This window comes from Saccoglossus kowalevskii, chromosome 1 (assembly GCF_978046115.1).
Source record: "Saccoglossus kowalevskii chromosome 1, keSacKowa6.1, whole genome shotgun sequence".
NCBI lineage: Eukaryota > Metazoa > Hemichordata > Enteropneusta > Harrimaniidae > Saccoglossus > Saccoglossus kowalevskii.
In genome coordinates this window covers 6781937-6809758 of record NC_140641.1, presented here as the reverse complement: position 1 = coordinate 6809758, position 27822 = coordinate 6781937, and the positions used below count along the sequence as shown (strand labels likewise).

Sequence of the window (27822 nt, the reverse complement as noted above, 5' to 3'; positions counted from 1 at the left end):
GGGTAATATGAGCATGCGCACATTTAATGCGCAGGTTGTTGATTGGAGCTAAAATGGCGTCCAAATCAAGGGGATTCAAAGCATTAGTGGAACAATTTAGTGCTATAACAGGTAAGGAACACTTTTTAGAAGCGATTACAGAATAGTTTTATCATTTTACATATCGCATTCAATTGATCAAAGTTTTTTTTTGAACTACACTCACGTAAAACCATAGATGCAACATTTGGCGCGAAATAAAGGCGAGAATGAGTGATTGACAGTGGTAGTAGTTTGTCACATGTGGAAAAGTGCCCCTCATGACTATATCTGCTATCGGTCTTTTGTTGTGCAAATAACCAGTGCTGTTACCGAGAGAAGTCTAATGATACACATCAATTCGTTACTTAACAATTTATATTTAAATATTCTTACGTCATCAAATATGTGTGGGAGTCACAGCCCCTCTATCGAAGGACTATATAGGCTAGTAATAGTGCAGTCAGTTCTTACATCATCAAATATGTGTGGGTAGTCACAGCCCCTCTATCGAAGGACTATATAGGCTAGTAATAGTGCAGTCAGTTCTTATGTCATCAAATATGTGTGGGTAGTCACAGCCCCTCTATCGAAGGACTATATAGGCTAGTAATAGTGCAGTCAGTTCTTACGTCATCAAATATGTGTGGGTAGTCACAGCCCCTCTATCGAAGGACTCTAGGCTAGTAATAGTGCAGTCAGTTCTTACATCATCAAATATGTGTGGGTAGTCACAGCCCCTCTATCGAAGGACTATATAGGCTAGTAATAGTGCAGTCAGTTCTTACGTCATCAAATATGTGTGGGTAGTCACAGCCCCTCTATCGAAGGACTCTAGGCTAGTAATAGTGCAGTCAGTTCTTACGTCATCAAATATGTGTGGGTAGTCACAGCCCCTCTATCGAAGGACTCTAGGCTAGTAATAGTGCAGTCAGTTCTTACGTCATCAAATATGTGTGGGTAGTCACAGCCCCTCTATCGAAGGACTATAGGCTAGTAATAGTGCAGTCAGTTCTTACGTCATCAAATATGTGTGGGTAGTCACAGCCCCTCTATCGAAGGACTCTAGGCTAGTAATAGTGCTGTCAGTCTCAGTCATTTATTTTATTGGGAAGCTACAGTGTAATAACAATAAAACCAGTATAACTAAATTATGGTTAAATGAATGTATGTACTGTTGCCTCCTTTATCTTGAAAACTCGCAATCCAATGTGTGTGTGTGTGTTGTGTTGTGTGGGGTATCTGGTTCACATGCTAACTTAGCTGCGGTTCCGTAGCTCTTTGGTGCGACCTACAATCGAATTTCGCCCTAACAATTTCATTTGGACGTCTTCTTTTTAATTTTTTTGTTGTACGTCGAACATAGAGCTACGGGATCTATCACCGTTTAAAAACAGAAATCTGACATACGCAAATTAAATCGCTTTTGCTTTCGATTACGATGGTGTGACGTACCTTTATTGTGAATTGATCGCTGGATGAATAACATACAAACTTTTGTTTGCAATTTGTGTTTATAAATGAGCAATAATTTGTGATATTTTCAAAAAATTACTGCGGAAACCAAGCAAATTATGAGAAAACGGCAGCCATTGACATCCCACACTCCCTAGCGCAGAATAAATATAATCTCGTTTGGCGGTCATGTGATACAGTGGTGGAAGAATAAAACTCACTCTTCCCATAACCAGTTATTCTGATTGTTCCAAGAAAGCAATCACATACAGTATTTATAATTGTATGATTTTTGTTTAATAATAGAAACTAGTTGCATAAATGCAATTTATCTACTGATTTCGGTCACGTGGTACAAAATTATAGGTCTCGCGTAATTTGCTATGAACTCTGGAATACAAAATGGCGTCTTTCGTCTTGTTATTTTTCTGCGACTCGGTGTACTGTAAATAAAGTCAATTTGTTATGACCACCTTCATCATTTCACAGCGCAAATAGGTTCTGGTCATTGTTTGGAAGTACTTTCGAAGGTCTTAAAATGTGATTTTCCCGACGACCAAATTTGACATGTGGATTTTAACCGGTATTCAGTCGCACAAGGCTCCATAGCCCTATGGGCCGGCCAGAGTCAGTCACGTAAATAATGCGGTCGGCAACATAGGGCTATGATTCCACAGCTAATGCTAACTGGGAAGGTAACTAATTTATTATGGGGTATATTGTATGATTCACAGTCAATTTGTGTATCACATTCGTCCCAACACATTCGTCCCACAAGTTGAATTGGTTAGCCTTATGATCTAGTGCAGGATGACTTCCTTTATATATTGGTAACAAGACAATCATGTGTGATGTATATAAAATACAATAGGAAAGTACAACTTGTCCTAACAACAATATTTTTTAGAACATTAATTAATTGCACTATAATCTTGGAATATGAATAACTTGATTTGACAGTTAACAGATTAACGTACTGCAAAGTGTGATTCAATAAACCACTGGGGTTCAGCCTCCGGGTGCTTTTGTATGCACTATAAGTGCAAGACCACGATTAGATACCATTTGTTGTTCGGATCTTGTCTGTATTAAACGAGTTAGTATCAGGCTAACCAAAAAACTTGGACGAATCGACTTTGGCACGAGTTAACCTGTGAAACAAATCGACCATCCTTCTATCTATTATACATCCTTAGGTAGCATGACACTCTTGATTTTCATCTAGTCATAATACAATCTGATTATGTCATAACTGGTAACATAATTTTTGATGATGTTTGATGGACTTTATTTTTCTGATGAGTGTGATGTGTATAAACTTAATTTTTGTTACAAAAGTTTTAGTTCATGGTCAAGAGGTTTATCCTGTACCTCCCTGTTGATGTGCTTGAGAGTATGCCCCCCAGATCACGAGTAACAAGGGATTCTGAAAAAACTGTATGCATGAAGGAAATTCTCAAAATGATTACAGGCGACATGTAAAATATAAAAGCTATGTTCAGTAAAGTAAAATGAAAATGAAAGATGGGTTAACAGAACAATTTTTTTCAAACAGGGATGCATAGCCCAATCTGTTAAATATTTATTAATGACCTTCACAATATCTTTGAATCTGCTACATGTAACCCACCTGTTTCTAAAACAATAAAATCAGTTGATGCCGTTGATATAAGGGTTTGGTACCAATGGAAAACTAAAGAAACATTTTACTTGTTCAACTTCTTCTTGAAAACTACAAGCGTGAATGCTTTGATACTTGGTGTACATGTACCTTGGGCAGACTTCTCTTAGGTTTGTTCATTTCATGATGATATCTTGAATATTCTATAATTTTGGTGAATATTTTTGTAATTTTTGCTAAAAAGTGTTATTTTCAATTTCTTAAAGTGCCTGTGCAATGCCCACCCTCACGTTTCCCATTTTAGATCTGTGTCCCACTGAAAAGGGTAGTTATTGATTTTTTTGCTGAAAATGATTACTCGTATCCAAGTAAATTTGGGATATTTCTCGTGTTGTAGTCACGCCCACCTATCGTGAAACGGCCGACTGTTTCCGGATTTCCGACTCTCACCGAAAGTGCGCCACCAAATGACAAAATGTGAGAGGAAGTCATACCCCTGAGCCGTAATAACACTGGTCGTTTAGTATACTTTTAAACGATATACATTTTTCGGTTGGCGTTTTTTCTTTTTTTTGTCTATTTTTTTATTTTTTTTTGAGAGAGAGAGTTTTTAGATGTTGTGTTGTGGGCAGTTGCAGTGAAACGTATAGCCATAGTGTATGTTTTCACACGTTTCTAATCGATCCGAAGGTGCGACATCACTTAACCTTAGATTCACTTTTTTGGGAAAAACTGTCCTCGTCCATAAAAAAAAAACGACTAGGTTTAAAGAGAAACACAGACAACGTAAACCTGGCGCAACACTTTTGAAAGAAATAGATTCCGGACCAGCCCATGATCACCGAGGCGGATTTCAGAAGAGAGAGAGACGTCCGGCAAGTGTTTCAAATCAGTTGACTTTTTTTGCGATCCTGATTATCGTTTTATAGAGACCATTAGGTCCCTGTTAAGTAAAAGCACAGTCCCTCTACACAGAGGGACTGTGGTAAAGGGTACCAATAATTTTGACAGTGACACGAAAACGAAGCGTCGGACAAACAGGAAATTACACAGCCCTTACACACTGCTAACTGTTTTCATTTTCGAAGGCCAAAAGTTTCTGAATTGTTTGGTGATTGGTGTTGAATGTCGAATTCACACCTCTGTTCTTTTTTACCTCCATGCTTGCAGCTTGATCTGCGTAATAATTTATGAAATAAGAATCAGGGCTTGGTCAATGTGTTTCCACCAAATAAAATTTTAATACGATGTTATAATTATGACAATCACGCTATGGATCACGCTAACTCGAATCCACTCTGAATTTATCTGTATGTGTGTCGATCTCGATTATTTTTGTTATCCAATTAAACGCCGCTTTTAACGCACTTGCCCTCGCCGTGACCCGACGCGTTCACCTATTTCAACAAAATGTCAATTTATTTCCACGCGGCTGTCATTTATTTAGTAACTGTGATTTGTCGTTTTTTTTTAATTATTTTATAGTGATCACTATAGTCTAATGTTTAGAATGTTAAAATATGTTCTCTTTTATTTTAATTTTGAAAGTTTTACTCAGACGATCGATGAAATAAAACAGTGTAGTGACGTGCCTAGTAACCTGCTAAATAACGAGATAATTCCGACGTCAAATTATATTTTGCATCTAACTCAACCCCATGCAACAAAAATTGATACTATGTGTTCATTATGGTCCATTCTTCCTTGACGAACAAGTACATAAGCGACAATATAGTCAAAGACGAGAAAACTGCACAAGAAATTTGCCTTATTTACACGTATCAGCAATGCAAGCTGCCATGCGACTTCCCCTTCTGACGTCACAAGGGGAATTTCTGTATGCAAATGAGAAGCTAATAAGGAGCCTCGTTTTAAAATACACAAAAATAAAGTTGCCATAGACTGAGTTTAAAACACATTTTTTCACTTAAAAAAATAATTCATGCTTAGAAACATAAAAATTAATAATATTTATGTATCAATTGATAATTTTAGGCGTGAAAATAGCAGCCATTTCACAGGCACTTTAAAATTTCTTTAATTGGAATGTGCATTGTTAACAGCATAGAGGCTGCTTGTCAGGGTTTAATGTTATAAGTTATCTTGAGCTATCTCACTCATCATGCTTCACACACTGCTTCCTTATCGCATCCAACAAATTGTGACTATTGTTTAGGTTATCATACATAAAAAATATAGTTATTTTAAAATTTAAGCACCATTTTCAAGGTTGGGTGCTCAATTATTTGCTGAATGGCCCTCCTAGGAACAGTACTCACACTTGCGTGATCTCTATTCCGTTAGATATTTAATCCAGTTTATTCAGCTATCACTTGAATGCTTTTCAAAAACAATTCCATTGTTATGAGCATATCACGTGTAGTATTTTGGAGAATTCACTCATCTAATATTAAATTTAGAATAAAATAACACCCAGAACACGCACAAATACTATGAAGGCAACTTATTTGTTTAATTTGCTGTGAAAATACTGAAATTATTATTACATGGACACATGACTAATTTGCATAGTTATTTCATGGCTCTTAATAATACTATTTGTGCAAGAAAATGATTCTAGAGGTTTTATCATTCAAATATACATAACCATAACATTAAACAATATACATGTATATGAAGTGACAAAATTGTGCTACAAATGCTTGGAAAACTCAACTTTAGAAGGGACTTTTTATCTCATCTGCATATTTTTGTAGTCAGTACTAATATTATTGAACAAGTATGTAACTATGAATACTGCAGTCCATACATGTGTGTAATAAGATACTTTAGTTTACATACCTCTTTTAATAATAGTCTATATTATTTAAATAAGTAACAAACATCCACACATACAACAAATGTACGATGACAGATTACAACAAAAATGTCACTTTTAACATATCATGTACATAAATTGTTTGCAAGTTGTCAAAAGTCATTTGAATTCTTCATAAATATATATACCTATTTATATATGTATTACAGGAGCGAGTGAGGAGGTTGGTCAGCAACTCCTGGATGTCTGTAATGGTAATCTGGAGATGGCTATTGGTATGCATTTGGAAGGCGGGTCAGAAGGTCCAGAAGTAAATGACAATGTTCAGGATAATAACCAGGCCAGTACATCATCTGTTGCCGTAGAAACACCACAAGATGAAGAGTAAGATAATGTCTTTGTTCATTCCTTTAGATTCTACGCTATTCCCCTTCCACTCCTATACATCAGTAAAGATGTATAAGGCAACGTAGATACGTTTATCCATGTAAGTGATATGTAGTGACGTTCCTGCGTCAATAAAATACATTTCTAACCATTAGTTACAAAACACAATTGATGTTTGGAAAGGTTCAATTGCATAAACAGAAATGGCTAGGATTATCATCCTATTCAAAACATAAAAATAATATTTAAGCCTGCATAAGAAATTTATATTAGAATTTGTTTTAAATCTGCTAATAAACAAGGCTTATATTTATGATGAAATAGTTTTAACCATTGTGGCTGATACTGCAATGTGTAACTACGAATTTAATACATATATGTCATGTGATTTGTGATAATCTTGCATTTTAAAGAAATTTATATATTGATCTTTATCAGACCAGATTTCAGAGCTTATATCTCATGCCTGAAATAATTGAGTTTAGGACACACATGTGCAACCACACAAGTTTATTGCTCACTTTGAGATAAGACAGGAAAAAATATTTGCTTTATGTTTGTCAATGTATGATTCCCAAAGATGTGAGAGTTATTATTATGTGGTTAAGTTTTGACCTCCGTGTCTCTGTGCGTGCTCTGGGCCTGTATCTTAGAAATGCCTGGACCAATCACAATCAAACTTCACATACAACATACATGATATTATACATATGCACGTCAATTTGTTTTATGATCTGATTCAAGATGGCCGAATGGCGGCCATTTTTGTGCTAAAAAATCCTACAAATCAAGCATTTCTCGGCTGTTTACAGATGGATTTTGTTCAAACTTGGTACTTATATTAGACATTACAGGTTCCTGCTGCACATCATTTATTTTTCAGATTGGATTCAAAATGGCTGTCTGGCGGCCATTTTGTTTTAATGAATGGGCTTCTAGACCCATATCTCTGACTTGTTTTGACTGATTATGTTCAAATTTTAAATATTCATCATACATGTACATCATATACATGATTTTGAATGCTGTTCCAGAGCAATATCTCTCAATGTGGACAAGTACTTGCTTGACGATCAGATACAAATGTCAATCATTTTAATGTTAAAAAATTATATTCCTGACATGGTTATATTCCAGCTATATTACTATAAACAAAACTATATATCTTAAATTTGATAACTAATGGGAATGTGCCATGCATGGCTTGTTTTTGTAGGGATAATGTAAGAGCACCAATACCACAGAGAAGAGATATCTTGGTACAGGATACATATGCATTTGGTAAGAAGTCCAACCATATTAGTCACCCAGAGTCTTATTTCAAAATCTTGTATAGACCGAATTCACCCATTCATTGTGCATACCAATACTTTATGTGGGACATATTAGACTGGCGCAGTCGGGGCGATTAATTTGTTTTTGTAGTTTAAATAAAATTAAATAAATTGCGAAATGGAGGTGTTAGCGCAAGGTCCCTTGTAACTGCAAAATCACTGGTTTACTCTGCATGGCCCTCTATCGACACTGCAAGAACCCGTCGATTTTTCAACGGGTAATTATGTTAATGAGTGTTCTAATTGACAATCATCTGAGCCAATCACAGCGTCTCTTCAACTGACCTCTGACCGAGAAGACGTCGGCTGATTGTAGCAGTCGATATTTTTTTTAATTCTACGACTAGTACGAGTTACTTTTTTACACATTGTGATGAATTAGAAACTACGACTACGACAAACTCGAATTTCAACACGCCGCCATGTTGGGTCTACAGTGTGACCTTTACCATGTTGACCTCATTATGCACGTATTTCCGCGCCCATCTCATTATAATATGTGCATCATGAATATTTAATAGCAATGAATTTCCTGCAGAATAAACCAGTCGGTGATTGCGCGCTAACACCTCCATTTCGCGATTTTTATTTTTTATTTTATTTAAACTACAAAAACAAATTAATCGCCCGACTGCGCCAGTCTAGGGACATATGTACATGCAGTGGTTTAGTGATTCAATCCAAGATGGCTGACTGGCAGCTATTTGTTTTTTGAAAATGTGGTATTTTATGCATTCTTTGTCATTTTTGACGATTCGTTTCATGATCGGAACAAAGATGGCCATACTACTACTATATCTCACCAATGTACATTTTTAATGATGTATAGCATTTGTGTCATAAATATAAACATGACTCCGATTTAATTAAAGATGACCGATAGACAGGTGGTCATCTTGTTTGTTGAATATGGACATGCTTTGACATTTTTCATTTAAATTTGGCATATACATTTTGAGTGTAGGGATACATGTTCATGATGTTTCATTTGAAGATCAGATCAGAGATTGTCTACTGGCTACTTTTTGACCATACTCACTAATATCTCTGAGGTCTATATTTTCGTTAGATGCATCATAATACAAGTCTTTGTCAATTTGTAGGAATACATAATGTATCCTTCAAAGGTTATATTAAAAGTCCCCAGAAAAAAAAAAATCTGAACATAAACAATTTTTATCTATTGTACAAAAATACATTGGTGAATGTATCATATCACAATTAAGTTAAATACATCTAATATCACATAACATGAATGAATGAATAACATTTCTCCTCATTTCAACAGGGACTGTCATTTTCATTGTCTTGTAATGTTGTTGTTTTATTTATGTCTGTCAATACCTCATTGTAATGAAGGTTTATACTGCATGACATGTTGTCAGCTAAACTAATAATAGTGCTTTACATTATAGTAATATTTCAATATTTTGGGTCATTTAGTGTGATAATTCTTCTCATTCTTATCTGATATAGGTCCAAGGCCGAGAAAACGAGGTGGAACTGGGTCTGTATTTGATAAATTTCGGGACTTCCAGGCTGAAGCTAGTAAGTATTGTTCACCCATATAATCATAATATATCAAGGATTTTTAAGATATAATCTCACAAGCAGAGAATTCTTACGATTTGGAAATTTTTGTAAGCAATTCCATTCCATGCACATCAGTCAAGTTCTAACCAGTAGCATACAATAATCTGCAAGTGAGTTGGTATAACTAGTTTCATCACAGCAAATGTTTGTGCGTCACTAGCGCATCGTATCTGCTTAGAGGGCACACAACATGTGATAACATACTATCCTTGGTAGTGATGAACAGTCTGTAAATGTGTTAATCTGATTGGCTGACATGGCCAACAGAAGTACTGCTAAATGCCATAGGTGGCAGCATTCACACAGCAATTTTGTCAATAATAACAATGCATTTATGAATTATTTTCTAGAAGCCCAAGAAGCTCAGATGAGAAATCTAGCAGCTGGCAAACCAGCTACAAAGAAAAAGACATTGGAAGATTTATTTCGTCCACCCATTGATATTATGCATAGAGGAACATTCAATACTGTAAGAGTTTCTCATATCTTGCACGTCTTAGCTTTGTATTTGTCAAAGTATTTAAACAATGTTTTCTCCAGACCTTTTTACTATCACCCTTTCCCACAATGCTTTGGCAACGAGCTGCATCACTTTCATTTTGCAACAAGTGTTTCCATGATGCTTTGATTGATAGCATTTCACGCAAGCATGGACATACATGGCATTTACTCTGTACATATGATAACCAACTTGTATATTTGATTAATCTTGCCGTAATGTTTGCTTCAACACTATGATTTGCTTTGAAAATGTGCTTCGAATTTGCTTTACGCATTCAGATTCAGAAAACAGCCTGAGAAATACATGACTCAATACATGTAAACAATAGTTTATAGTAATATTGTAGTAATTCTTATACCATTGAAAGCACCATGTATGTATTATTGATATGCCAGGAGTCGTGTAGAATATTACTATTATTATATTTGTTACTTTATTTTTCCAACCATAGGCAAGAGAAACCGGACAGAGTCATTGTAAATGGCTGTTAGTGAATGTACAAAATGTGCAGGAGTTTTCCTGTCAACAATTGAACCGAGATGTCTGGAGTAACTCTGTTGTTAAAAGTATTATATTAGAGCATTTTGTTTTCTGGCAGGTGGGTTTAATTTTCAACTTCATAATTGATATCATCTAGCGAGTTCATAGAGTTCTTATGCCTGTGTTCTCTAGATTAAAGTCATGACGAATTTTCATTTAAAGTTTAAAGGGACATTATCATCAGAACTGTGCATGTGCACATTGTACTTTTTTATGGTATGTGCAACACAGTTGTATCAATATCGGTAATTGTTATTATAGCTTACGGTCATACCTATTACCTCATCGTCATAAAACTTATGATCAAACCTGAGTTAAATTTCAGTGTTTTAATACCTTACCTGTGATTGCACCTCATTATTTTCAAACTTTTATTGTGAACCTAATTACATGCATGTGCACAGATTAGCTTTAACATGTAAATTAGCTAAAATAATATCAAGTAAATGCTTTCATTAGAAATTGAATCCGTGTTCTCATTTCTAACTGTAGGTTTATCATGACAGTGATGAAGGCCAGAAATATATACAGTTTTATGAAGTTAGTGAATATCCATATGTTGCCATTTTAGACCCAAGAACAGGTATGTATCTTCCTCCTAACTGCTGCTTTGTCTATTAAACTTACACCTATCACTGCAAATACTTATGTGTATCACTCAGTAATGTTCAAACCTATATACATTATAACATGCATAACTCCACACTGATGTAATGCAGGACGAATTGAAAAAACATCTAGCAATTTGCTGGCACATATTGTTGAACATTTTTTTAGTATGGGCTGACTGAAAGTTGTGCAGAGCTTCTGGGGGTATATGTGGAATGATGAATATGTTTTGTGGTGCAAATTGTTCATTTTGGCAATCTAACGTTATTTATTTTCTTTCAATAATTGGTTGAAATTAAGTCTGCAACTCAGATTAATATAGAAATCTGTTGGTAATCACTCTTGTCTGCTGATGTCAATCTAGGAGAGAATATCATGAATATCATATAATTTATATATAGTCAAATCTGTGTATAGTGTTGACACAAGAGACTTCATTGAAATGGTTCTTATGGTGGTCTTTATATAAAGCTTGCAACATTTGATTTGTCCAGAAAAAAATGAGATGGTACTTCTGCAACAAAAACTCATTTATTTGAATTGATCAAAATCAAAAAAGTTTAACTTGAGGAAATTAAAAATATTGCTGAAAGGATTGTTACATAAGACAAGTTGTTCATGTCTTATGTCTTGGGACTGCCCAAAAATGGTCACTATAGACAGAAGGTCTTTACATAGAAGTGGTCACAAACATGTGTTTGACTGTAACAGTAAACTTGTATCATAAGATTACTGCGCAAATGACAATTTTGTTTGTAAAGTGGACTACGTTGAAAACTGGTTGAACCCCTTTCACTGAATTAACATGCTTATCTGGATGCTGGTATTAGATCCAAAATTGTTCTGCATCAAAAAAACATCTCTCTTCGATAAATCTAAAAAGTGTTCCTTATTTACAGTGATATTCTTGTGATCTTTCTTCAGGTGAAAAATTGGCTGAATGGCATAGACTTGATAACATTAATTTTTGCGATTTAGTGACTGAGTTCTTAGCTCAACATCCTATATTTGATAATGAAGGCTTGAGTCCACCAAAGAAACGAGTTAGACGTGTAAGTATAAACACATAGACATGTAATGAACTTAGATGTCTCTTTGTTTGTAACTGTCATTTTATTCCTAGAATGATGTTTAATGTTTTATAGCGAGAGGGTCGTCACCTACGCACACGCGGGAAATGAGTCCCAAGCCATGATAACAACACACACTAAAAATGCAAAGGCTCATGGGTAGACGCTTGTTTGTAAACATTAACACGCCATGGTCATCTGACATATGTGCAAGTGACAACTCCACCACTTTAATGACTTTTAAACTTAAAATTGACACATAAATTACCTGTATCTGGGAACATAAATACTGTATTCGAACTATTAGAAGCATATATATCCAAAAGAGGTGCACGTAAATCAAAAATTACATTTACTGTATACTGGGTCTTTAATATACAACTTATTTTGACAATATACTCACCTCTATCGCTTACATAATGCATTACGAAACAAACGCAATACAATGATATAATACGTCCAGTGATTTGAAATTGCAAGTCTAATCTATGGTGATTCATTTTGAAGAGTCTCTTTGTTTACCTCATATTGTCTGTCAGGTGCATCGTTTCGATTGTCTATACTGAATAACTATATCATAGTGGATAGCTTGTTGTATTGACTTAACTCACTATATGACAAGAATTTGTATTGACTACACAGGTTGACAGTATAGTTGATGCAAGTGAGGACAGCCAATTGGAAGCCGCCATTGCTGCCTCTCTGGCAGAGACGACGAGTCCAAAAATGGAAAACAAAGAAAAGAAAAAAAAGCTGAGAGAAGTAATAATTGACAGTGAATCTGAACATTCTGAAGACTTATCTGACTTGGAGAGTGAAACATTTCACTCCATCAATGGCAGTAGTTCAGAATCAGAATGTAGTGACAATGAAACAAACAGTAGAGTCACATCACCAAGATGTTCTCCCGTCAAGAAACCTCAAAAAAACGGAAATGCAAATTGTAGCATTGCAGATAAACAAGACTCTCTGAGTATTGATATAAATAAAATGGCAACAAGGAACAATGTGAACTCGCCAGAAAAAGATAAACATAACAATCACAATAATGTTGAGAAGTGCAAAGATGATAAGGATGATGATAAGAACATTGATAATGTCATCATGAGTGACAATGATAGTATTGTGAGTTATGACGAGGAAGAAGAGGATATTGTGGAAGAAAATAAAGATGGTGAAGATGATGATGATGATGATGATGATGGTAATACAAATTACATTATTCAAGTAGTTGTTATTAATAGTAAATTGGATACGACTAGATTACACATATGACATGACAGTTGTTGTACATACATTACAGAGTAACATGTGTACCTTTTATTTATCCCACACCTCTGCATCTGTGAATTTTAAAACTTTGTGAATATGATTAAATATCAAAGTAGTACCAGTGAAAATGAATACTTTTTCAGTATTGTGATTTTGTTAAATTGGTCACTGTGTGTGTAACTCTTTTTTTGTGTATGTACACCATCAGTCTGGTGACAAGCCAAGGTTATGGTTTAGAATATATATTGTTGATGCTAAAAAAGTTAGGACAGTACAACATAAAATTAAAAAATTATCCAGTGGTTGGTTGGTACACATGGCTTACAAATAATTATGAACATTTTTCAACTAAGCAGCTGTCAGATTCCAGTAAATGCAAAAATAAAACTAAACTATTGAAAAATGGCAGTAAACTTTAAATTGGCATATACTAATTAGCTTATGATAAGATGTTCATTATCTGCTGAAATGGCTTGTTTGTAGTGCTCACCCACACTTCACTTCACTCATAATCTGGTCTTGTTATATCACCCAACTCTCTTATATCTTACAGGTCCTAAAACTAACTTAATGGTTCGTTTTCCGGATGGTAAAAGGAAACAAGTATCACTGTCTGCATCTGCTAAACTTATGGTACGTCATGCATACTGAGAAAGATGTTGCAATATCTGATCAGTTAATCTTTATATCAATTAGTCCCTGTCTTACTTAGTCCAAAACAGTGGCATAAGTTTTGGGATCCCTTCTTCCGTTTTCTGACTGTGATCTGTTCCTCCATCCAACATCATTTCACAGATGAGACAGTTTTGTTCGAAGTTTGTAGAAAGACGATTCATAATAGTTGACATAATACACCATAGATTTGTTGTTGTTGGTTTCTTTGAATTTGGTTTTTTTTTGTCCCGGAAATTCAACATTTGTGCCCTCAATTTCTGTGGGATGCCTGGGCTGATTTTATTCACACTTGGTGTTGACATAGACATGCACATCAATTTGTTTTTTGTTGCAGTGACATTTAACTGACTGGTGGTCATTTTTTTGTCCTCTCCCAAAAAACAAAAGCTGGTTTTATTCTAACTTATTTGGCAAATATCTTTCCAAAAAACGTTTTTCCGAAATTTTTGAACTGACCAGAGACCGGAAATGATTGAACAGGCTTGCCTTCGAAGTTCATGTTTTTTATGCTATTTTCAAGAAAGTTGGCATGTTTTAGTTTGGCAAATCACTTTATGAAAGTCGTTTTCTGATTTGTCAGAAAACTGTTCCAAGGTCTATTGTATCACCCAAATGCGTCTTTGGGGTCAAACTGGTGTCATATGTCAATTACCTCACCCCTGTGTGAATTATTAGTTCCCGAAAACGGGGACTTGTGTTTTGCCCTGTGTGCGTCCGTGCGTGCGTCCGTGATCACCTGTATTTCGAACATGCATGGACCGATTAAGTTCAAACTTCACTCATACATCACACATTATATGGGACATATGCACATGCATTTTTTTCATGATCCGATTAACGATAGCCGAACAGCGGCCATTTTAAGGCCGAAAATGCATCAAAATCGCACATTTTCACCATTCCGGACTCAGATCTCAGTTATGCATGGACGGATTTTGTTCAAATTTGGTACATACATTAAACATAATAGGACCTTGATGCACGTCATTTTTTGTTTGGATTGGGTTTGAAATGGCCGACTGGCGGCCATTTTGTTTTAAAGAATTCAGTTCTGGATTCGTATCCGAGACATGCTTTGATTGATCGAGTTCAAACTTCACACACACAAGGTACATCATGTCACAATTATGTATGTGCATTTGTTTCATGATCTCATTAGCGATAGCCAAATGGCGGCCGCTTTAAGGCCGAAAATGCATTGAAATCGCACATTTTCACCATTCCGGACCCGGATCTCAGTTATGCATGGACGGATTTCGTTCACATTTGGTACATACATTAAACATAATATGACCTTGATGCACGTCATTTTTAATTAATATTAATTTGGATCGTGTCTGTGCAATGTGTGTGCACATTTTCATGTTACCAGCTTTTTCTCACACATGTGTGATCCAATTCAGTTCAGAGTTGGTACAGAGAAAAAAATTGATGGTGCTATGGTGCACATCAAGTTATTTTTTCGATTCTTCAAAGTTTCACTGTGTTTTTCCTTGATTTTTAACATTTTTCCTTCAAAATCCGACTTTTCCCGAAATCACCCGAGTTTAATCCGAGTTTTGATGACGCTTACGCAGTTCTCGTCTCGGTGGAAATCAGTCAATTTTGTGAGGATATTGTATCCCGGAATTGTATCTTTATTTGCACAACGCTTCTATGGACAAAATTGTGTCTCGTCAATTTCAAAGGTAAGAAACTGTGCTTGTTATGGTATTTATACACTTTGTATTATCGTTTGTGTCTCGGGTTTGGTGATCGTGAGAAACTATTGCTAACCTGTCGAGAGTTTTGCCAGAAAAACTGCCTTTTTATTATGGTTGTAGGAACTGATTATGTATTGTGTAAATTGAAAGTTTACCTCGTGACTTAAGAGGTTTGCAGTGCTCTCACCGGGAAACGTCGTGGTGGTGTCGGCGCAATTCTGCTCTGAGATGCTTGCCAGACTCTGCCTCGCTCAAAATCATTATCGCCATGCTTGATTTCCGCAACATTTACATTTGTTTATGATTTCCACAGCTATTGTTCTATGAGATGCGTCCTCGCTGTTCATAAACAGCCATAAACAAGTTTAGTTGGGTCTGCATGTACTCATTGAAAGTGTTGGTTTATTTACGTAATCCACTGATCATGCAATAGGCGAAGTTAAAAATATGTCGCTACTCAGGAGAGCTTGCCCACAACGCTAAATGTCCCAATATAAACGTACCGGTACGTTTATTTTTTCCACAGAAAAATTCCACCCGGCACATTTTTATTTGGGACGGTACGTTTATTTATTTTTCTAAATCCGATTAAAAAAATCATGCCTTTTTCCCCATGAGAAACGAAGCCAAAAGATCGCACTAAAACATCGGTAAATCTGGTCTTTCGTGTTGCTTTCACCATGAGGTCGCTGAACTGTCATATTTAAATGCTTTATGGTAATTTGAGCACATGGGCACCATCCAGCATTTTGATTGGTTGATTAGCGACTTGACCTATCTGGTCAAAAAACACGCGTCGTGGGTATGGATAACATGGCGGATATTGTCTCATCGAGCGTTAACATGTAACCGAAAACATTTGCTTACGATAAAACTAAGTTGAATTTTACTTGCATTTCATAACAATTCAACGAATTTACTTTTTGTACGTTAATATAATCATTACTGAGTACTAATCAACAATTACAACACTTCGAAAACAAGTAAGCTACCGTACCGTGATCATTTGCTACCAACAAAAAAATAATGCATAATAAATATAGTGAATATTTTTTGTTGTCATGTGAACAGTTTTTTTGATTGACTGTAATTTTCCAACATTTCATGACGTCTATTGTAGCACCAAATTATGGCCTTTCACTCCTCCTTGACGTCTATTTAAACGATTATACGGCATCTTGTCGCCAGCCAAGAATGTCACACTAGACGAACTTGATCGATACTGCCGACCATTCCATGCATTTTTTATCGACGCACGACGACACGCAAATCGAGAAAAGTATTGTCCTTGCAACAATTTCGCGCAATACGTCACCACTATACAGTGACTGATTTAATTTTTATTCAACATTAAAACAAACTACAGTGAGTTGTTCTATGGTCGTATAAAAATAAAATAAACTACATTAAGATACAGTAAAGTTAACCAACTAAACAGAATGCTAAATAAAGCTAAATAATATTACAAACACATATAGAATCACAATAAACTTGTACGATCACACTAGAGTCATAACTATGGAAAGAATATTTTTATATTTGGTGGAGCTGCTCATATATCATCTGCATACATTTTTGTATGTATTGTGCAGTTTCCCAGCCAGTCAGACTTGAGTAGTGATTGGTTTGCTACTTCATTACATCTTGCAGCCTTTCAAACAGTATATTGCTACACATGCATCAATTGTTGTCCATGTATATTCCTAATTGCTCAGTGAAAACTTGCAATTTCTTTCTGGCTGGTATAAATATATTAAGTAATATGTTTTCGTACTGAAAAGACAGTACACAAATATCTTTTTTAATTAAATTTAACAGCTAATGGGAGCATATATACTACAACCTCTGCTTACTTTTGACTAAATGTTTTTTTGTTTTTTTCAGGTGCAGAGCCAGAATTTTTTTCTCGGAAAGCAAAGCCACTGAAACTGCATATATTACAAAAGCATACTATTCGCTGCATGTCTGACAATTGTATCAAGTTTTGCAGGTCGTCCTTTTTTTTTTTTGAGAAGTGCTGTCAACCAAAGCATAAATATGTGTTTCTCTGTACATAAAAGTTCAATTTCACACGATTTGTTAATATTAATGTATGATAATAAAAACTTGATAATATTTTTCTGGATTCTTGCACTTTATTTGTATCATTGTCATATGAGAAGTACTCTTGTCCTTATATAGAGATATTGAAACTAAGGCCACAAACTACATGTAGATCTGTACATGAAGTACATGGGAAGTAAAGTTGTTGACACAGGTAATGTACACCAAGGATTGTCATTCATGCCCTGTTTGATTGGATAAAGTTTTACGACTTGGAGGCCATTTTTTCCCTCAAAAATCTAAAAAAAACAAGCTTTTTCTAGCTGTTAACAGCTTTTTCTCAGATGCGTGTCATCCAGTTTTGTTCAAAGTTGGTACAGGGACAGGTAATAATTGTTTACAAGTGCACATCGCATTATATGTTTAACATGTTATAAGTTTTCCCAGAAAAGCCAAATGAATATATTTTTACCCCACCCCCTAAAATTGTAACACATCAATTCTGAACAGAATTTTAATACAGCTCATAATGAATTAATTCACTCTGACACAAACTAAGTTCAATATAAGTTTTTAAATTTTTTTCTGAGTGGGGGCTATGACATGACATGTCATGTCTTGTTTTTTTCGGATCAAGTTCGAAATGGCCGACTGGCGGCCATTTTGTTTTAAAGAATTCAGTTCTGGATCCGTATCCAAGACATGTCTGGATTGATCAAGTTCAAACTTCACACACACAAGGTACATCATGTCACAAATATGTATGTGCATTTGTTTCATGATCTAATTAACGATAGCCAAATGGCGGCCGCTTTAAGGCCGTAAATGCATTGAAATCGCACATTTTCACCATTCCGAACCTGGATCTCAGTTATGCATGGACGGATTTTGTTCAAATTTGGTACATACAATAAACATAATAGGACCTTAATGCACGTCTTTCTTTTTTTTCGGATCAAGTTTCAAATGGCCGACTGGCGGTCATTTTGTTAAAGAATTCAGTTCTGGATCCGCAAGACATGTCTGGATTGATCAAGTTCAAACTTCACACACACATGGTACATCATGTCACAAATAGATATGTGCATTTGTTTCATGATCCGCTTAACAATAGCTGAATGACGGCCATTTTAAGGCCGAAAATGCATCAAAATCACGTATTTTCACAATTTCGGAACCAGATCTCAGTCATGCATGGATGGATTTTGTTCAGATTTAGTACAATGTGTTGTACATATGCAGGTGCATTTCAGTCATGATCTGCTTTGAATGTATATGTCACTCAAATATGAACGGAACGAGGACGTGTCATTGACAATGACTTGTGATTTTTGATTCGCCAAATGCCTTTAGGAGAGAAAAAAAGCGTTCTACAATCTGTAAACACACATTTTTAGAACCGCGAATCTGACAACGCATGAACTACGAAAAAACATGTGTCTGGCCTGCTACGAAAAAACATGGTTTCAGACATGACGTTTCATATCAATTGGAATGGAGGAATGGTGTCAGAGCCGCCAAATCCTAAATAAGATAAACCGTACCAAAGGAGAATGATTGGGCAAGTGCGTATAATTACTCCAGACAAGCAGAACGAGTGTGGCCCATGTAGGGCCGTCGCTTTTTTTTTGAAATTGTATTTGTTTTCTTTTTTATGATTCAACTAATCAAATCATACCCCTGATAATAACGTCTCAAAATACAATTACCATTTTTGTTGTAATAATTCAGCCACTCCCAAATATAATGTTTGTTTTCATGGTTTCTAACCTTAGAATTAGCCGTTGATATCCCTAAATGAGTGTTTACAAACACTTAGTGGTTAGTCCCTGTTTGTTTCAGAGATTATTCAATATGTACGACTCAATGTCTCCCTATCTCTTTTGAAACAAGCAATTTTGGCGTTTTCATCTGCCGATTTTACCTAATTATAGCTAGTGCATTCCTTTAATTTGTTTCCAATACCTTTGTACTTTTCATTGCCCCTACAAATGTCGTAACAGTATTTCACGTAGAAACATCCTGATTGCGTTGATAAACAGGCTTGGAAATCATTGCTGTAACTTCATTGACGTTTTCTAGCAGTTTGTTTTTACAATTTTTAAAAAGCTTGAACTCAGAATGGGGCACAGTATGAATTTTCATGATGGCGCAACTAGGAGGCGCACAATGCTCATTTCAGGAAATGCGCCGGCGCATTTTTCAGGTGGCCCAGAGTACCGATTTTGATCTCCACACATACCTCAAATATTACATGATATCACAGGGGTTGTTGTGTAATGAATTCTAATTATATATTTTCCATCTGCTAAAGTAACTGATTTGTATTCTTACTTTCTAGACACTGGTGAAGATTGTTATCAAAGAAGGTTACTCAAATGAACGATACGAATTAATAACTACTTTTCCAAGGCGAAAATTATCGTATTTAGATTTTGATTCAACATTAAAAGACGTTGGGCTTTTCCCACAAGAAACTGTTTTTGTTCAAGAGCGGTAGCCATGGCGATTCATACCTTGTATATAGAGTGGTACCCATGATGATTCTTACCTTGTACATACCTCATCAATTGGTCCCAATGAATGTAGCTGTTGCCTTAGTAACCAGTTTGTATTTGACTTGGACCAATTTGAAATATTCATGTGACTGATATTAGCCAGTAACCACTTTCTACAGCAGATTTCATAGTGCATGAGTTGCATATTAATTATATCGACCTTGGGTGTTGACCTTGGCACATCTCTTATATAATGTGTGGTTTGACTGCAATCTGACTTTAGTTTTGCCTCTGTCAGTTTTAACTTTAAATTCGTATAACATACTCAAGCAATTTCCGTTCCAAGAAATCATGTATGTCAAAATGTACTGTCATGACAGTCTGATTGGTTTTATCACCAAATGTATGCGACTGCCCTCAAAACATTTAGCAATTCATAGGCGTGTTTATAAGAACACATTAAATATTGTTCTTCCATTTTAAACAACATTTATGTATATGACTGAACTCATTAAGATGGATCAATACAGTCTCACAAACGTGGGTGGGTTTTGAAATTAATGCGCAAAAGTTTTCATGCGAGAGCTGCTGTATCTTTAAAAATATGTTCATCTGCCTGCCTGTCTTCTTTGCCTTTGCCTGCCAAGAACCACCTCAATTTGATTACAATGAAACTTTATACCTAGATGCTCTGGGAAAATGCCCTCTCAAGCTTTGCTCCCAATATTCCTCAGTACAATGGAACTTTGCCTCCAATACCCCTCAGCACACCAGAGCTTTACCTCCAATACCCCTCAGCACACTGGACTTTGCGTCCACTACCCCTCAGCATACTGGAGCTTTGCCTGCAATACCTCTCAGCACACTGAAGCTTTGCCTGCAATACCCCTCAGCACACTGGAGCTTTGCGTCTAAATATTCCTCAGCACACTGGAGTTTTGTGTTCAATACTCCTCAGCACACTGGTGCTTTGCATCCAATACCCCTCAGCACACCAGAGCTTTACTTCCAATACCCCTCAGCACACTGGAGCTTTGCGTCCAATACCCCTCAGCACACTGGAGCTTTACCTCCAATACCCCTCAGCACACTGGAGCTTTGCGTTTAATACACCTCAGCACACTGGAGCTTTGCCTGCAATACCCCTCAGCACACTGGAGCTTTGCGTCCAATACCCCATAGCACACTGGAGCTTTACCTCCAATACCCCTCAGCACACTGGAGCTTTGCGTTTAATACACCTCAGCACACTGGAGCTTTGCCTGCAATACCCCTCAGCACACCAGTGCTTTGCCTCCAATATTCCTCAGCACACTGGAGTTTTGTGTTCAATACCCCTCAGCACACTGATGCTTTACGTCCAATACCCCTCATCACACTGGATCTTTGCCTCGAATATCCCTCAACACACTGGATTTTTTTCATCGTCTTGCACAACTATGCTCTATTTCATTTCTAGGGTTCTGCAAAAGTTATCTGGTTATTCTGTGACATCACGATAAAACTACCTGGAATCAACTTTTAGATTTTGGTAGCATGTATTTTATAATTATGTCGGAATTAATGTATTTTCATCTTTCTATCTTTTCTTCAATATTTGTTATTGAAAATGTGCTTTTCTACTAAATAAATAAAATAAATGTTTTTATTTGAAATACAATAAATTATGAGTTTAAATGTGATATCCTTCTTTGGTTTAGTCACTTTATCTACTGCCACCTCATGCTAATTCCTGAAAATTTATGTAACTATTTTTTCAATCAATATTTTATATTTAAAATCTTGACTACTCAACAATTTTAGTGTACAAAATCTTGTAATATTTAGATGTACTTTTCTAGACACGAGATGTTATGTAATATTTAGATGTACTTTTCTAGACACGAGATATTATGTATTAAAAACTATTGCCTAGAATGACACTCTTGATCAGCTTTATGTTAATCATGTTGTTAAATTTTGTTTCTTTTATGCTCAGAAATATTTTTGTAAAATGTATTGTCATCTGAAATGAATTGTGCATAGTTTTAATTTGATGTCCATACACTATCATATATACTTAATGTATCACATTTTTTATCAATTGACAACAGTATGTATTGTCTATGTATGTCGTAATAAAGATGTGCAAGATTACACCAGTATTTGTAACTTATCTGAATCAACTCATTTGGGGGGGGGTGACAAGAGGGGATAAGTTATCTTGCTTAGTTCATGAACAAAAAATATCATTTTTTTTTTCCCAAAAGCGTACTCAATTTATTTGCCAAGAAATTGGCACTGCTTCCCTAATGAAAAACACGTCCCAGGTCTTAGTTGTCTCATCAATTTCATCTATAGACTCGCATTGGATGATAACATCCTATTTATTAAAATTGAATATTCTAGTCTGAGACTGTTTGTGGTAATGCAAAATATGCCAGGTGGAATTAATAGTGTGGATGGATTATTGTATATACCGGTATGTAGATTTTGTCAGTTTTTTACTATCCTATATTTTTGTAACAATGTAATTTTATGCTTTATATACTGTAAAACACATATTAGTGAAATTGTTGATTCATCCAACCTATTTGTTCACATTGCCAAACCAGTTTTTTCAGTTACAAAAGAGAATAATCTTTCTCTTTTTTTGGTTGCATATTTATTATACACAACACTGAGATAATAGGCCATAACAAAAAAGTTGTTTCTCGTTCCAGGAAAAATTATCTGATGATGCAGTTTTAATTTGCGTGTGTGTGCAAGATTATTCGATACCACACGATGTATGTTGAAAATTTATTAAATTATGCTTTAAAATACATGCATTAAAGGTTTGGATCTACAAATCATTTTCTGAAACCGAAAACATGTTGAAATAAAAACTAAGCAAATAAAGACCAAACAATGTAAAAATAGTGTCTGAATAAAGACAAAATAAACAAATAATGATAAAATAGTGTAATAAAAATGTCTAAATAAAGGCCTGATAAGTAATGATGTCAAAATAATACAAGTAAAAATCAAAATACATTTATTGAGATATTAATAGATATAAATAAAGGTGAAATAAGCAATTACGCAATAAACTGATAATGTTAAAATAGGTAAATAATTGCAAAAAATGTAATAATATTTATATTCGCATAGACGCATAATTACAAAATAGTGTAGTAATAACTGATCACCCCGTTCTCATATAAAAATATTTGATCGTGATCTGAACTACCTTTGGTTATAATGGTATAATCCAACTTGATGAGCTCCCGCGAGAATTCGTGTGAACTGACTTCAAAATGGCGGCGAAATTAAATTCCTGACGTAGAAGTTGTCGTTTAGTCTTCTGTCCTCAGTTGGCCAAACAACTTGACCCTTGAAACTTATTACAGGTAGGGCAATTAAGTCAAGTTCATCTGAGTTCGCCGGTGTCATATTCACGTTCACTTCGATTGCTGCATAGTTGTGGTTTGTTTACAAAAAGGCCGTTTCGGAACAAAGTTATGTCACAGGGAGCCCAGGAACTATGATCAACTGTACGCACTCCCTATGAGCGGGGGGGGGGGGGGGTATCGGCTAGTATCTAGTGTAAGAAATAGACAAGGGATGAAGGCTCCAGTCAGCTCACATTTTTTAAACTCGAAAAAATAGACGAAAAAAATGAAAAATAAAATCTAAAAAAAATACCAGGTTGAAGAATATTAGTTGCTCCTTCGAATTTCGCCAAAGCCTTACCTACATTTTACCCATATCTGCAGAAAAAATCAAGAAAACTACACAAATTGGCTCCATTTAGGAATTCCTAACGGTTAGTCCGACCGCACGACACCGATGGAGGCGTGGCCTGTTCAGCATTTGTCAACAACCAATCACAAGACTGGTTACGAACCAGTTGAGCAAGGCTAACCGAGTCGTGACCTCGATGTGGTTCGTAACCATCTTGTGATTGGTTGTTGACAAATGCTGAACAGGCCACGCCTCCAACTGTGCCATGCGTTCGGGCAAACCGTTAGGAAATCCTAAATGGAGTAAATTTGTGTAGTTTTCTTGATTTATTCTGCAGATATCGGTAAAATGTAGGTAGGGCTTTGGCGAAATTTGAAGAAGCAACTAATATTCTTCAACCTGGTATTTTTTTTATATTTTATTTTTCATTCTTTTCGTCTGTTTTTTCGAGTTTAAAAAATGTGAGCTGGCTGGAGCCTTCATCCCTTGTCTATTTCTTACACTAGATACCAGCCGATACCCCCCCCCCCCCCCTCATAGAGGACTGCGTATTACAGTTGATTATAGTTCCTGGGCTCCCTGTGGTTATGTACGATATGGTTGCAATAGTTACATAGCAAGAATTTGTCCACCCCTCTGGCCAAGTGTTTAAACCCTTGTTTTGACCCCCACCTACCTAAATATTTTCATTGTATTGAAATCAAGAGATACAAATTTCTTTCCTGTATATTCACATGTGTAACACTTTTCAATCCCCCCGAGTATCGCGGTTGTTATGTGACGACCGAACTCAGCCAGCAGTTGAAGTCGGCCAGTGGGTGAAAAGAGTTTCTTAAGGCCCCCTCACCCCTCATATTATTTTTGTCCTGTTTCAGATACTTAAGATGGATAAGCATTGGGTTGAGGATGTATTCCCTCCATATTATACATACTCAACAGAAGAGATCCATGCAAAGTATGAGAAACAATCACCTCCCACAAGTAAAGTCAAAGCCCTGTATGAGAAAGTGAGACAAGAGATTGCTAAAGAGGAAAATGACTTGCAACAAAAAGCTGTTCAAGCAGGAGACACTCTTGCTGAGTACTTTGAAAAGGAAGATTCTAAGCTTGTGGAATTGGAAAAGTCATGTTTGTGGTCACATAAAGAGCTTGAAACCTTGCGAGAAGCTTTTAAAAGTGCAAAATGTGATAATTTTAAACTAGCTGGTAAGTGGAGTGTTGCCAGCAAACAAGTAAAAGAACTGGATTCAAAATGCAAGAAACAAGCCCATATCATTGAGTCAACAAGTAAAAAACTACATGCAAGTGAACAAGAGTGCAAAAGACTTGCCATACATCAAAAACAACTGCAGCGTGAGGTGACAACTAAAGTTGGGGAAGTCAAGATGCTAAGAGGCGAAATTGCTGAGTTAAAACAAGAGAGATTGAAGATGAGGAAAAAAATTAAAGAGATGAGAAAAGTGTTAACTGAGGAAAAAATGAACAGACAAGATGCACAAATTGAGCTTGAAGAAAAGGGGAAGAACTATGAACTACAGCGTATTGTTAGAGAGGACGGTATTAGATTAGAATATCAAGCGGAAATTAATCGACTCTATGAAGAGATCAATAATTTAACCCTTGAATTGGAGAAGGAGAGATTATCTCATACGATTGACAATAAAGGTCTGGATCATCTTAGAAATCACTTTGCAAGCCTTTCAGTACAACATTCCAGTAAGAAAGATGAATTACGAGTGCTTGACACCACACCATTTTAGTGGTAAAATAATTCATCATAAAATAACATGTAGCCAATCTGAAAAATAACTTTTTAAGATATATATATCAAATGAAAGGCATTGTTATGTACAATTCAATTCTGTAATAAAATCATAGATAGGAGAAATATCTTTTGAGATATCATTATTTTCAAAATTTTCAAATTTTTTTTTAATTATTCAAAAGAAAATTTATGTAATTTGTTCACACTATACCTGATACTAACATGTTATATATTGAAATGCAGAAATTCAAACAGGAAGAACTGATATCAATCCAAGTTTACTTTTTACCTGAATTTCTCAGATTGTTTTATGGTTGCGAATAGAACAGTAACAATAGTTAGTCTCAAAAACTGTCTTGTAATTCATCACTTTAGCAATTGTCTACAGCATGTGGACCTTTTTTGTTTATTGTCAGTCTGTTGTTATAACACACATAAAATATCAGTTAGCAACAGTTTCCATAACTACAATGCAAACATATTTCGTCAATAAAATCCCACAAAAAAATAATGCCAAGTTTTGTTTTTTTGCCCTGTTAATCAGACAAATTTTTTGGATTTGAAATATATCCTTGTCTATGATAAAATGTAGGCTAAACATGCTATTCATTCTTTTTTGTACATTACCTCCCAACTGAGTACGGTGATCCTATAATTTCATGACATTTTGTTCAATGAAAAAGTGGACAAGCCTCTTGATTATGTGGTAGGCTATGCATGAATGCAGTCCATATGTGAGAGTGTTGACCTTTCACATTTTGTGGTCATTGTTTTTATACATTTTTCTTCTGAAATTAAGGAAGGTGTGCCATATTGATCAAAAGCCAGTGACCCACATCCAATACCAGATAGCTAAAAAAGCAGCACTATTGTGTTCCTACAAGCTCCATGTTTGACCCAATCTTTGTGGTTTCTTCTTAGCACAGTAAAGTTGTCTACTATGAAAGTCCATAAAAAAACATTTTTTAGAGCAAGATTTGATTTGAGAAATTGATTCGGACTATAATTATAATTCAATTTTTCGAGAAAATGATGGTTGTAATTTAGTGTATATTATAGTTTGACAGTATTATAATGCTTTTACCACAGGTTCCTATGGCAGAGATATGCCATATCTCAAATTGTAGCCTTGTGACACAGACTGAAAAAATCGTATATTAATGATTGTTCTAAATTATTTCAAAAATCCAGGTTTAACATTTTTCTTTAAGATTGTGCTCTATGGAATTGTTCTAAAAATAGTGATTTTTGAAATTTTTTTAGGACAAGTATCCAAGAATATGTTACTGTAACACACAGAAGAATGCTGTTTCATGGTGTCATGGGATAATAGCTCCATGATTTTACATAATATACCAATAAACACTGTCATGCGTTTAATGACCAACATCTCAAAAATTATGAGTAGGCTTCTACCTTTATGTAAACATCCAAAGATCAAGATACTGACATGTTCTTTTAATTTAGAGCTGCATTTTTCATTGTCATATCCAGATATTCTTTCTTATAGGCAATAAGATTTTTTAATAAACTTAAAAAAACAAAAATAAGGTATGCTGGTACTTTCATTGGAAATGAAAATAGTATTGTGCTTCTGAAGAGGTCTACTTTTTTAGTCCCCATACAGACGCAGTCCGAACACGAGGACTTATGTTTTGACCCTTGTGCTTCCATGCATACGTCCGGACCTGTGTCTTAGAAATGCCTGGACGAATCATGATCAAACTTCACACATACATCTCACATGATATTATACATATGCACATCAATTTGTTTCACGATCTGATTCAAGATGGCAGAATGGCGGCCATTTTTGTGCTAAAAAATCATCAAAATCAAGCATTTCTCGGCTGTTTACAGATGGATTTTGTTCAAACTTGGTATATACGCTGGACATTATAGGACCTTGATGCACATTATTTTGTTTTTCAGATAAGATTCAAAATGGCCGACTTGCGGCCATTTTATTTTAATGAATGGACTTCTAGACCCATATCTCTGACTTGCTTTGACTGATTATGTTAAAATTTTTAATATTCATTATACATGATGTCATAGATATACAGATATATTGGTTTGACGATCCTATTCAAAATGGCCGGATAGTGGCCATTTTTGTGCTAAAAAATCATCAAATATCAAGCATTTCTGGATGGATTTCGATCAAACATTAGACATTACATTAACACATTACGGGTTCCTGATGCACATCATTTTATTTTTCAGATCGGATTCAATTAATGCTGTTCCAGA

The 27822-nt window shown here is 35.5% G+C and overlaps 2 protein-coding genes across 2 annotated transcripts; both read left to right on the top strand.

The window, feature by feature from the left end:
• Window positions 1-22243, top strand: LOC102808480 (UBX domain-containing protein 7-like). Its single transcript, XM_085498574.1, has 11 exons — window positions 1-111; window positions 6083-6257; window positions 7477-7541; window positions 9071-9142; window positions 9538-9656; window positions 10141-10287; window positions 10722-10812; window positions 11763-11890; window positions 12551-13112; window positions 13734-13813; window positions 19943-22243. Exons 1-11 carry the CDS (start codon window positions 27-29, stop codon window positions 20099-20101), a joined length of 1683 nt encoding a protein of 560 aa, XP_085354700.1. The 5' UTR covers window positions 1-26; the 3' UTR covers window positions 20102-22243.
• A 1132-nt stretch (window positions 22244-23375) lies between these two features.
• Window positions 23376-27119, top strand: LOC100369932 (coiled-coil domain-containing protein 160 homolog). Its single transcript, XM_002737692.4, has 2 exons — window positions 23376-23470; window positions 24680-27119. The coding sequence occupies exon 2, from the start codon at window positions 24689-24691 to the stop codon at window positions 25562-25564; it is 876 nt and encodes a 291-aa protein (XP_002737738.2). The 5' UTR covers window positions 23376-23470; window positions 24680-24688; the 3' UTR covers window positions 25565-27119.
• Window positions 27120-27822: the final 703 nt, after the last annotated feature.

What these genes read in the sequence shown, in the direction of transcription:
- LOC102808480 (XM_085498574.1), top strand. Translation starts at nt 27, where the DNA reads ATGCGCAGGTTGTTGATTGGAGCTAAAATGGCGTCCAAATCAAGGGGA. An exon ending in ACAATTTAGTGCTATAACAG is followed by an intron (nt 112 to 6,082) that starts GTAAGGAACACT and finishes TATGTATTACAG; the next exon opens with GAGCGAGTGAGGAGGTTGGT. An exon ending in CTGCATCTGCTAAACTTATG is followed by an intron (nt 13,814 to 19,942) that starts GTACGTCATGCA and finishes CTTACTTTCTAG; the next exon opens with ACACTGGTGAAGATTGTTAT.
- LOC100369932 (XM_002737692.4), top strand. Translation starts at nt 24,689, where the DNA reads ATGGATAAGCATTGGGTTGAGGATGTATTCCCTCCATATTATACATAC.